The sequence below is a fragment of the Pongo pygmaeus genome, chromosome 5 (genome assembly GCF_028885625.2).
Source record: "Pongo pygmaeus isolate AG05252 chromosome 5, NHGRI_mPonPyg2-v2.0_pri, whole genome shotgun sequence".
Taxonomy (NCBI): domain Eukaryota; kingdom Metazoa; phylum Chordata; class Mammalia; order Primates; family Hominidae; genus Pongo; species Pongo pygmaeus.
Window position 1 is genome coordinate 87198376 of NC_072378.2, and position 13142 is coordinate 87211517.

The 13142-nt window shown below is 40.1% G+C and overlaps 1 protein-coding gene across 10 annotated transcripts in view; it reads left to right on the forward strand.

The window, feature by feature from the left end:
• Nucleotides 1–9098, forward strand: part of ORC3 (origin recognition complex subunit 3) — a 76566-nt gene extending 67468 nt beyond the window's left edge. For 6 of the 10 annotated variants that reach the window (XM_054491500.2, XM_054491502.2, XM_063666397.1 and 3 more), the window contains 4 exons: nt 4669–4810; nt 6399–6515; nt 7414–7493; nt 8669–9098. In XM_054491500.2, coding sequence (XP_054347475.1) covers nt 4669–4810; nt 6399–6515; nt 7414–7493; nt 8669–8774 — 445 coding nt within the window. In that variant the 3' untranslated portion in view covers nt 8775–9098. Of the gene's footprint in view, nt 1–4668; nt 4811–6398; nt 6516–7413; nt 7494–8661 lie in introns of all 10 variants that reach the window. The other 4 variants (XM_054491503.2, XM_054491504.2, XM_063666401.1 and 1 more) reach the window with 1 other exon arrangement.
• Nucleotides 9099–13142: the final 4044 nt, after the last annotated feature.

Consider the following 13142-nt stretch of genomic DNA (forward strand, 5'->3'; position numbering starts at 1 on the left):
GGTGTGGTGGCGGGCGCCTGTAGTCCCAGCTACTCGGGAGGCTGAGGCAGGAGAATGGCATGAACCCAGGAGGCGGAGCTTGCAGTGAGCCAAGATCGTGCCACTGCACTCCAGCCTGGGCAACGGTGCAAGACTCTGTCTCAAAAAAAAAAAAAAGAATTGTAATTTTTATTCTTTTTCCGTCATTATCAAGATGTCTAATCAAATGACTTAGTTCATTCTTTTACTCTCAGTTCAAGAATATAGGCTTAAATTTGATCTACTTCATTAGGTCAGGTGGGGAGAGATGAGATAGAAAGTGAGTGTTTCTCTTTCTAATAATAAAGTATTTGTATTACACTTTATCTTTGCTAGGAGTAAATGCTGGATCTGAGCCAAGCCCAGAAAGCAGAGCAGACTAGCCATGCTGCTCTATTTTATCCTGAAGAAAGAACATTTAATTCTAAACAATGCCAGTGCACCTCATTATCAGCACTAAATTTATGTTGAGACATGTGCTGAGTAAATTTAGAAGTCTACCAATCCAGCCTGTATTTTAACATGTTTCCTTTTTAGGAAACCCAGATCATTCTGATTCATGGATTTCCCAAAAGTCAGCTTTATGTAGCCGTGTAAAATCACCCACCTAAGTTTGGTGGAAGTTGGGCATGCTACAGAAAAAAAAGAGAAGTGTGCAAAAGAAAATGATTTAATACCTAAAAAGTGGGGGGGGGGGGGGGGAACCTGTTATCATTGTTTATTGTAATTTTTTTTTTTTTTTTTGAGACGGAGTCTCACTCTGTTGCGCAGGCTGGAGTGCAGTGGCGTGATCTTGGCTCACTGCAACCTCCGCCTCCCGGGTTCAAGCGATTTTCCTGCCTCAGCCTCCCGAGTAGCTGGGATTACAGGCATGCGCCAACAGGCCCGGCTAATTTTTGTATTTTAGTAGAAACGGGGTTTCACCATGTTGGTCAGGCTGGTCCTGAACTCCTGACCTCGTGATCCACCCACCTCGGCTTCCCAAAGTGTTCGGATTACAGGTGTAAGCCACCATGCCCGGCCCTGTTTATTGTAATTTTTAATGGCAGTTTAAACCCAACAGCAGGCTAGGCACTGAATAAAGTACTGAGAAAATAGCAGCACAATTATTAAAGAGAAAGAGTGCTTTTCTGAAAGTGAAAAGTTTAGTTTTCCAGAATAATGTGGGGACAGAGTTATTGTTCCTAGTCATTGGGGAGAAATTGCTAATGCCATGAAAAGGTCCAAAACGATCAACCAAGGCTGGGCGCATTGGCTCACGCCTGTAATCCCAGCACCTTGGGAGGCCAAGGTGGGCAGATCACTTGAGGTCAGGAGTTTGAGACCAGCCTGGCCATCATGGTGAAACCCCGACTCTACTAAAAATACAAAAAATAGCTGGGCATGGTGGCGCACACCTGTAATCCTAGCTACTTGGGAGGCTGAGGCAGGAGAATGGCTTGAACCCGGGAGGCAGAGGTTGCAGTGAGCCGAGATCGTACCACTGCACTCCAGCCTAGGCAACAGAGCAAGACTCCATCTCGAGAAAAAAAGAAAAGTGATGAACTGCATTATTGGCCAAATACTGGTCAAAAATTACATTTTAGAACTCATAGAGTTAACCTTGCCCTACTGGGCTTTCCTGTTCTCGTAGAGTCTAGCCCCAAACTCTTGACTCTTCCCTTTTACCAGGTAGTGAACATGGTAGTCACTAAAAATAATTTTGCAATGTGATTTGCCAATTTTAGGCCAAATGTCAGGTTCCAGAGTTCTTACAAATTCCAAATTGTAGGCTCTGAAATCACATCAGCCATTTCCCTGTCATGATCCTTCACCTAATATGTCTGACTTTTTACCTTTCTGAGCAGTTGTTGAAATAATGCTCAGTGTGATTAAATGCGTTTTGTTGTAAAATCACAAAATCTTCCATACTAGGATTTAGTGTCTTTACCAAGATTGTCCCAGGAGGGAAGAGATTAGAATTGTAGCATGTTAAAGCTAAAAGAGACCTGAAGAGTCAGTCCTGTGGCAGCTAAAGGCCAGAGAGGGGCTGTGACTCATGCAAGGTCACACAGTCTCATTCTCCTGACACCTGCCAAAAGGCCCTCTCCATTTCTCTACACTGCCCTCAACAACCACACCACAGATGTCTGGGCAGAGCTTGGAGTTATGGAGAAAGGATGTCCTTTAAAGACAAATATAAGCAAGAGACTTCAGGAGGCCAAGAGTTCACAGTATACCATGAGCAGCTCTTGGCAAAAATACTGGCAGGCAAGAATAAGTTGCCAGATCTTGAAAGCTGAGAATAAATTGCCACTTTCTAAGTTACTGTTTTTGCCAATAGCAAGCTTCAACTCTGTAGCCCTTGTTGATTCTAATTCCACCAGTTCCTTCAGAACCACCTCTTTCAGGGAAGGCCTATCATTTGTCTGGTCTGAATCCAAAATGAGCATAATGCAGTGCTTTAGTGCCAGACTCATTGCTTATTTCTTCTCACATAAATAAGTCACAGAAGCATATTTCTATGCCAATCTCCAAGTCTGCAGTCAGATAAAAATTCTAATGTATAATGTATTTTGTTACTGTTGTTGTTCAACTAATGTAGCCAGTGGAAACAAAATTAAGGTAGATATTTTATTTTTGCTCTGATGGTTCTTTGAGGATATCTAGAGAGGTCTTTTGCCTTGGGAAATGCCTGAATTTCTATATATCACATGTAAAAATGTTAAAATGTGAGGCAATAATTTGAGTTTCTGAAGTTGACTCTATCTGATTGCCTTGTTAGATATCCAATCCTTATTACATAGCAGGGACTGCAACAAGATCTTTTAATGACAGCCATGTATAATGATTGGGAAATGACTGCATGAGGTTAGTGTAGGAAGAGTTTATGGTCAGAAATTACAAACTGGTAGCCAGCCATCACAGAAACTATTTCCTGAAGCTACAGCTAAGTTAACTTAACCTTGAGTAATTAAGATGTTAACAGTATCTGAGGTATAGAATACTGTTCCTTAGTGAGGATCAAGTCAAAACCATACACTCTTTGCAAGTAAGTTTTGTTCCAGTTGACTCTGGAGAAGGAGCAGCACCTAGAATTAGAATGAGCAAGGGGTCATTAGCTCTTGAGATGGGGGAGGAAAGGAGGATGGTGAAGAGTGATGTCCATGTTGAATACCCTTTCCACTTCCTCTCTTCTTCAGAGCTCCTGGCCACATCGGGACAAAGCAAGTGTAGGGGATTTCTAGGGAGTGGTATCCTCTCCAGAAGAAGAGAAAGGATACTTGGAAGAAGGGGAATAATGTCCCCAGTGACTGGGCTGAGGTAGCTGCTTTGCTCTGCTTGTACTGGTGGGAAAAGGAGCTGACACAAGCTGTCATGTGGCCAAAATACTTTAGGCTCAGGACTGGACTAAGCCCCAGAAATCTTCTTTATGAAGTCATGTGAGTTAACTATATACTTTAATCCAGTTAGTGACATTACTCTGTCTATGGGTTATGTGTGCCAAAGCTTCTCCCCTCCAATTTGCCACCCTCCAGGCATCCAGGATGGTATCACTGTCGTGGCACAGACCACCTGATGGGCTCATTATACATGCAAAGCAAATTTTTAATGCCGTATTTTTTAGTTCCGAATTTATTAAAATTGTTTTATCATCTAGCTCATAGGTGAAAAAAATCCCAAATTATGGCAGATTTTTTATAAGTGAAATTTTATTAATGATTTGTTTTTCAATACTCTGAAACTAAGATTTAGTTTCTTCTGCCTTCTAACGTAATAAGTACTTCCAATATATAAAAAACTTTTCGGCCGGGCGCGGTGGCTCACACCTGTAATCCCAGCACTTTGGGAGGCCAAGGCTGGTGGATCACCTGAGGTCAAGAGTTCAAGACCAGCCTGGCCAACATGGTGAAACCTCATCTCTATTAAAAATACAAAAATTAGCTGGGCATGTTGGCGGGCACCTGTAATCCCAGCCTCTCGGGAGGCTGAGGGCTGAGGCAGGAGACTCGCTTGAACCTGGGAAGCAGAGGTTGCAGTGAGCCAAGATTGCACCACTGCACTCCAGTCTGGGTGACAAGAGTGAAACTCGGTCTCAAAAAAGAAACCAAAACAAAACAAAACAAAAAAAACAACTTTTGAGGTGTCATTTCCATGAAAGAGATCAACTAAAAATTTTCTGTGATCCAAGAAGAATTTCCTGAACTCTTAATTCCAGGCCTGTGTTTAATATTGCCAAAGGTTAAATGTTTGCTGTGCTAGAAAATGTAGATATCTGTTTTCTCATTTACTTTAAGAAATGCTATCTTAAAGATTTCTAAGCAGAAATGTAGTATATGTACATTTGTTCCCAAAGGTTTAACTCAGAACTGAAATGTACAGCTTCTTATAAAGAGTCTAGAGGTAGTTTTAAAAACTATTATATGGAAGAGATGCAGTTCTGAGTGAAACTGTATTAGAGCTGATATTTGGGTTTGTTTCATTCGTTTGTTTTTGGTTGTTAATTTTGCTTCTAGTAAATGGTTCAGTCCTCTACAGAGAGAGGATTGACAAAAATGTTATAGTGAAAATTGAAGTCCAACAGAGCTTAAAGGAAAAAATATATATGTTATATATAAAGAAAATAAACCTGTGCTTATCTAAACATGGATGCCTGACTGGCTGTTTCAGAGAATACCTTCTGCCTCCTGAGACACAGCCTCTCCATGAGGTGGTGTACTTCAGTGCTGCCCATGCCCTTCGTGAGCATTTAAATGCTGCTCCGCGAATTGCCCTCCATACTGCACTCAACAATCCTTACTATTATCTCAAGGTAAGATGAACATTTAGTTTTCTGATAGTTTAGCTCAGACTCTGGGCGTCATTGTCATAAAAATATACTAAATTTGCAGTTATATTTTAATGAGCAGAGAGTGGGCAATTCAGGGTTGCACCTCTCATATATTTTTAAAAATTCTTTAGACTGTAGAAAAAAATTTCTAACCCCATAAAGATACCAATTAGTAGTCAACTGTTGCTGCCCGTTTTTGACCATGTGTAATCTTTGCCCTTCCCATGCTAAAGTCAGATCATAGACACAAAGACTTGAGAGTATAATGTTACCACTCTTGTGAAAATAAAGGAAATGTTTCCTGTAAACATAACAGCAGACAGGGATAAATTACTAATAAATTACTGAAAGACCGAAATGGTTGTTTCTAGTGGGAAAGAGAAATACTTTGGGACTTCATCTTGGATTTTAAAACAAAGAAAGATCTATTCTGAGAGCATCTGCAGAGCTGAGTGTAGAGGATAACCAGCAGTCTGCCACTAAAACTCCTGGAGCAGCACACTTCAGCAGTGCCCTTGCTAAAGTCCAGACACAGTTATCAACTCCTGGAAGCTCTTTAAGCAATAGCTCAAGACAGCTCACAATTTTAGAAACTAGCTTTCTTATGACCGGGCAAAATGATCGCTTTAAACATTCAATAAGCTGTATATACATGAAAGAGTGGTAAGTTAAGTACCCAGAAATCTTGCCACAATAAATACTTAAGAAGCAACTCCGTAAGACCTATGAAGAGCACTCCAGTGTATTGACTTCTCATTGCAAAATGGCACACAAACATGCAGAGTATTACAAGAATATTGAGTAGGACGATATAAGTCAATGGTTTTCAGTGATGGTGAAAACCACTGAATAATTTCATACTTAACCAAGAAATCAGTTAATTTTAATATATAAACCATAAATTAAAACTTACAAAATCTATCTTCTTGGCTAGTGGGTCACAGAAGAGAACTGGTATGATTTCAGTTGTCTTTGGGTGGGTATATTCTAATATACCCCTGATATTATAATATCAGAGCAGGGTGTGTATGTAAGACTTTGTGTTTCTCAGTAAAAGCCATGGATTTCAAATAGGTTGAAGAAACACTGATGGTTTCTATAGGGCTTAAGATCTGCAGTGTTGACAACGTAGTCTTTTCTTTAAAAGAAATTTATACCCCTGGTAAGTGGTATTAGTATTTACTAATACAGTATAGTAATTGTTAGAATTCAGCTAATTATAAGTGTTGGAAGTACCATTTTATTAAGTATTCCTAAAGATTTCCATAAACTTTTTACATTAAGTGCATTCAGGTCTCAGAAATTAATAATTTATGGATTGAAATGAAAAATATGCTTATCTTCTAATCCTGGGAATATTCTTCTAGTGACTAAGAACTAGAGGGGTTATGACCAAGACATAAACTTAAACAAGAACTAGCTAACTATTGAATAGACTCACTCACTAAATAAGGGAAACCAAGATTCCATTTACTGATTTACTAGTTTAAGTTGGGGTCTTCATTAATGTCTGATTTTATTCCTAATAATTTCTAAAAGTTGGTCATCTTAGTTTACTGTTATTTGTTAGAATGAAGCACTGAAAAGCGAAGAAGGCTGCATTCCGAATATCGCCCCAGACATCTGCATAGCATACAAACTGCACCTAGAGTGTAGCAGGCTCATCAACCTCGTGGACTGGTCAGAGGTAGGTTGTAGGGAAAAGAACAAGCTAGATATTTTTCTAACCATCCATGATGACTTTCTCAGAATAGTTTTGTACTTTTAGTGCTTTGGAATTTATCTTGTGTTTAATGCCTTGTCTTTTATTTGGAAAGCATAAATCACTTCAAACTTTAAAAGTTCCTTAGGGAAGCGGTAGTTCAACAGTCCCCACTCCCAATCCCCTGCCCTCTGATCCTGAATACCTTAACCAAGCCAATTCTGTGTTCATGCCAGGTCAAAATAAGTATGTGATCTAACCCAATAGTTAGCATTAAGCAAAAACTAAACGATTTAGGTCAGTTCTGTTATTTCACAAAATAAAGTATATTATTAACTAGCATTTCTCTTCTTGCATAAAAGAAAAAAAATTGAAATAACTGCACAACAGATGTAGCAATCAGGAAGTACAAGGAATACTTGGCAAGGCAATAAACAACTGTTGTTATTCTTTAAAATAAACAACTATTCTTTCTGTCTTCAGAATAGTATTACAAAGATCTTAACTCTATTAAAGGCCTTATGATGTCTTGTCACCATAAAAAAAAATCCATAATTGGCTGCTTCCAAGAAAAATAGATATTTTCCTGGAGTAAGATTAGTAGAGGAAACAGGGCTTTCTTTTTCTTTTAACTTTGACTAGCTTTGTTTGTTGTTTTTCTCTGCATACTCTTAGTTCTCTGAAACAAGATTATTCAGGAACCATTACTTTATCTTTTAATATGTAAGTGGTTTAAAGTGATCATCAGTGTAGTTTTGACAATCTTAAATTTGATATAATGAAGAATATGTGCCAGCTATCAACAGCCATTAAAAGAAGTATAGTAAAAGCTGTTTGGCAACTGTAGACATTTTTATTTTCTTCTGTCTTGTCTATTCAAAAGGCTTTTGCAACAGTTGTGACAGCTGCTGAAAAAATGGATGCAAATTCTGCAACCTCAGAAGAAATGAATGAAATTATCCAGTATCCTTTTAAAACCATTTCTACAATGTCCAACTACATATAAAATATAAGTTTATAATTTCTCCAAATCTACACTAGATATTTATAAAGGCATACTCCAAACAACCGTATTACTTGTTAATATTAACCATATGGTGCTAGAATAAAATTTCAGAATCTTTATTTTGAATTTAATCCAAAATGAGACCAAACCTAAAACTTTTGGTATCAAATTTATATCAAGATTATATTTTAAAATTTACCAAAAATGAAACTGCCATTATTGAATTCTGTTTGTTTTTTTTTGTTTTTGTTTTTTTTTTTTTTGAGACAGAGTCTCACTGTATCGCCCAGGCTGGAGTGCAGTAGTGCGATCTTGGCTCACTGCAACGTCCACCTCCTGGGTTCAAGCGATTCTCCTGCCTCAGCCTCCCAAGTAGCTGGGATTACAGGTGCCCGCCACCACGCCCAGCTAATTTTTGTAGTTTTAGTAGAGACGGGGTTTCACCATGTTGGCCAGGCTGGTCTCGAACTCCTGACCTTGTGATCTGCCCGCCTTGGCCTCCCAAAGTGCTAGGATTATAGGTGTGAGCCACCCCACCCGGCCTAATTCTTTTTTTTTTTTTTTTTTTTTTGAGACAGAGTTTTGCTATTGTTGCCCAAGCTGGAGTGCAGTGGCGCGATCTCGGCTCACCGCAACCCCCATTTCCCGGGTTCAAGCGATTCTCCTGCCTCAGCTTCCCAAATAGCTGGGATTACAGGTGCCTGCCACCATGCCTGGCTAATTTTTGTATTTTTAGGAGAGATGGGATTTCACCATGTTGGCCAGGCTGGTCTTGAACTCCTGACCTTAGGTGATCTGCCTGCCTCGGCCTCCCAAAGTGCTGGGATTACAGGTGTGAGCCCCTGACCTGGTCTGAATTCTCTATTTTTCTAATGTACGTTTAGAAGTGGGGGCAGGGAGCAATTTCCATACTATGTAGAACATTAGATTTAGGAAGCATTAAGTACTTTCCATTTAAGTTTTATTGATAGTGGATTCTAATTAATGTTTTTCAGTAACAGTTATAGTTTAATTTAGGAGTTTATATCTGAACTGTCTACTTCATTTTACCAACTAGTATTTTAACATTGAGATTTTAATCCCTTTTTGTCAAAAATACAGCACGGCCAGTTTCCTTAATTAAAGCCTCCAGTGCTCGGTTTATTAGAGCTGTTTCTGAACTAGAACTTTTAGGATTTATAAAACCTACCAAACAGAAGACTGACCATGTGGCAAGACTAACATGGGGAGGCTGCTAGAAAGCAAATAAGCGAAGCCAGAACTATCACATTTAGCTTAAGAGAAAAAGGTGACCAGTCATATTCACGTACACTAGAGGAGCCTGTTTTTGTTGAGAAGATAAATGTGTAATCCCCATTGATGTTTAACCAGAAAAGTACATTGCTAACCCCAAACAGGCATGTATCAAAACACCTGTGGAGTACTTTAGAATCCAACAAATAATATGTAACTAAAACTGGTCACACATTTTACTGTACTTTCCACAAAATCATTACTAAATTGTGAGTAAATCATTCTTGAACTTAGAGTACATAAATGTAATAAATTCCATTATCCAAGAGTATGAATTATTTGCAGTTGCTTTAGCAATCCTCATTCCTCCTCTCCCAATTTCCTGCATTGGTATTCCTCACTTTAGTGTAGTAGGCAGTAAGTAACATGAATATCTTACAGGTTGTTTCTCCTGGTGACTACATAGGTTCCAAAACTGTCTCTGCCTCTCCATTTCCTGTAGTCTTACAACTTTAAACAAAAGGAAAAAAAAAGGCCAGGCGTGGTGGCTCACACCTGTAATCCCAGCACTTTGAGAGGCCAAGGCGGGTGGATCACGAGGGCAGGAGATCGAGACCATCCTGGCCAACAAGGTGAAACCCCATCTCTCCTAAGAAATACAAAAAATCAGCCAGGTGTGGTGGCACATGCCTGTAGTCCCAGATACTCAGGAGGCTGAGGCAGGGGAATTGCTCGAACCCGGGAGGTGGAGGTTGCAGTGAGCCAAGATCGGCCACTGCACTCCAGCCTGGGTGACAGAGTGAGACTCTGTGTCAAAAAAAAAGTCCCAAACTGTTTGGCTTTATTTAGGCAGTAAATATTCTACTTTGGGATGACCTGTCATGGAGCCAGTAAGGCCTCTACAAATCACATCCCAAACAAATACAACTCAGATGAGGAAAGTAAGGCCCAGATGAAATGACATCTCTATCTCTTCTATGGCAGAAACTCAGCAAGACATAATGAAACAAAGATAGCTAAAGTTCATTATTTAATGCTCTACTCCCAAGAGAATTCTGGGACTTTAAGACTACTCACTAACATACAAAGTTATCATGCAGATATGGGGGGAAAGTCCATGTCCAGAAAAAACTTGGTTTGCAAACCTTAGAACTTTCTCATTGCAGGATTATTGTGTGTGCCCGTGTGTGTGCTCACAGGCTTTGAAGAGTTTTATGAGTATCCGTTATCCAAAATGCTTGGAAACAGAAGTGTTTTGGATTTTAGATTTTGGAATATTTGCATTATACTTAACAAGTTCAGTTCAGCATCCAAAACCCAAAATGCTCCAGTGAGCATTTCCTTTGAGCATGTCAGTATGCAAAAAGTTTCAGATTTTGGAGCACTTCAGATTTAGGATTTGGGATATTCAGCCTGCATAATCAAACCTCCTTCATTCAGGAATGTAAAAGGAGGTATTAATATGAGCTTAGAATAAAGAACACCTTAGACCTCTGGCAGCATGGTGGGCTGAGATGACATTAATGGGTAGCTGCTCAACCTCCCCACCTCACTCCCTGCTTAAAGCACATAAAAATGCTAGATGAGCTGGGTACAGCAGCTTGTGCCTGTAATCCCAGCACTTTGGGAGGCTGAGGCGGGCAGATCACGTGAGGTCAGGAGTTTGAGACCAGCCTGGCCAACCTGGTGAAACTCCATCTCTACTAAAAATACAAAAATTAGCTGGTGTGTTGTTGGATGCCTGTAATCCCAGCTACTCAGGAGGCTGAGGCAGGAGAATCACTTGAACCTGGGAGGCGGAGGTTGCAGTGAGCCGAGATTGTACCATTGCATTCCAGCCTGGGCGACAGAGCGAGACTCTGTGTCAAAAAAATAAAAATACAAAATTAGGTGGGCATGGTGGCACACGCCTGTAAGCCCAGCTACATGGAAGGCTGAGGCAGGCGAATCGCTTAAACCCAGAAGGTGGAGGTTGTAGTGAGCCGAGATTGCACCATTGCACTCCAGCCTGGGCAAAAAGAGCAAAACTCCATCTCAAAAACAAAACAAAACAAAAGCTAGATGAAATATATCTCAAAAAAAAAAAAAAAATGTCAAAATGTTGCCAAGGCTAAAAAGAAGGGGAAACCCCAAGGTACCATAATTCAACTGCAAGTCAGAGCAGAAAGCACCTAGCCCTGCAGAGCTTTGGGAAAGACAATGACCAGCGTAGGTAGTTAAGTTAGATTAGGTATCTTTTCATCATTTAAAAGGTGCCAGGATTTCTTATTCAACAGAATGTAAACACCTGTACATATGTACACAGGACTGTCAGCTTGAATGTTAAGGAATTTATTATATGCAAACACAAGTACCACTGCTACCATAGAAAGCAACTGGACAAATAGAAGCCTTGACACCTTGGAATCCATGTATTAAAGACAGAGCCTCTCATTCTAAGGGTCTTTGAGTGAGGGTGTGGAACACAGCCCACCAAATGAATATGATCAAAGAATAAATTTCTCATGTTAAGTCACTGAGATTCCATGATTTCCTTCATAGCAATTAGCTCAATATTTTTTCTCAATATTCTAGTCATTCTTCTAGTCTTGCCTCCAACCATGTGTTTCACTTTTTAAACAATGGTTGGTACAAATCTAGGGAAAGAATAGGTGATTTTAATGATTTTTCCATCTATTTAAGGTAAGGAAGTTGGCAACAGGGAAGGTCTTCCAATACAAGGACACCATCACTATGTACAATGTGGTTTCAAATGATGCATATGAGCACCAGATAAAATTGTCAGTGTTTAGAAACCATTACTTTGAACAACACTCATACAGCAAGATGCTTTTTACACTGTAAGGTACAGAGGAACTGGCCTCACACAGACCAGCAGATTAATATATAAGGCACAGATTCACTGAGTAGAGTAAGTAGCCATGCCTTACTTTTCTTTTGCTGGGCACTAAGTTGAATTTATCCAACATAAACGCATGTCAAGCACTGAACCACCTTGACTTTCCTCACTAAAGATTATGTAAGAAAGCAGCAGGATGGCAACTGCCCTATTTTTTCTTTTTTGAGACAGAGTCTCGCTCTGTCACCCAGACTGGAGTGCAGTGACACGATTTGGGCTCGCTGCAACCTCTGCCTCCTGGGTTCAAGCCATTCGCCTGCCTCAGCCTCCCAAGTAGCTGGGACCACAGGTGTGTGCCACCACGCCCGGCTAATTTTTGTATTTTTAGTAGAGATGGGGTTTTGCCATGTCGGCCAGGCTGGTCTTGAACTCCTGGGCTCAAGCGATCCACCCACGTAGGCTTCCCAAAGTGCTGGGATTACAGGCATGAACCACCGTGCCCAGTCAAAAACTGCCCTGTTTTCACAATGAATACACAAAAGAACTATAAAATTAAAACATGAAGCTCCTTTGTGGTAATCATTAATGGAGCAGAAAACCCTCAAGACAGCCTATGAAATGCCAGTTCAATTCTGTGTCCATTCTGTAATTCAGGAAACCTCTACCAAAATATCTTACAAAGGAAGTATTCTGCTTTACTAAATCTTTCATTTAATGAAATACTGATCTGAAAACCCTGAATACATTCAAAAAGTACCAAGCACGTGCCATGTGCCAGGCACTGTATGCCAGTGAGCAAAGATCCCTGCTTTCACTGCCTTTAGCAGAGGAAGTAAAACAAACAGCAGGGCAGAGCACCAGGATGTCAGGCTGCAATTTTAAAAAGTGGTCAGAGCAGGCTTCATTGAGATGACGTTTGTGCAAAAAGTCAAAAGGGGTGAAAAAATTTTCCACGAAGTTTTGTGGGAGAAGAGCATGCTAGGCAGACACTAGCAGTAACAAAAATCCTATGCTGGAAAAACAGCAAAAGTGGCCAATGTGGACAAGGTAGAGTGAGCAGGAGGAATTCAATAGGAATTGAATGAGCTGGGGTAGAGTGCAGGTAATTTAGGGCTCCGCAGACCTTTGTGAAGTTTCTTTTACTTTTACTTAGGAAGCCATCTAAACAAGACTTAGACTTTTAAAGGCTCAGTCTGGTTGCTATGAGAGTAGAATAGGATGGGTGAGAGGAGACAAAATGAGGCAAAACAAAGACTGGTTAGGAAACCACAGAAATAATCCAAGCAAGCTATGATAGTGTCTTGGATTAGGGTAATAGCAGTAGAGATGTTAATATTTTAGGTGGAACTAAGATCAGATGAAGGATGTGAGGAGTCCAAGACCGTTTCTGCCTAGAAACAAAGAATGGAGTGGCCATTAAGTGATTGAGGATGACTGAGAGGAAAAATTTCAGAGGCAAAAATAAGTTTTAGACGTAAATTTCGAGGTGTCTACTAGATACCTAACTGAAGATGTCACGTGGAGAGGTTAATAT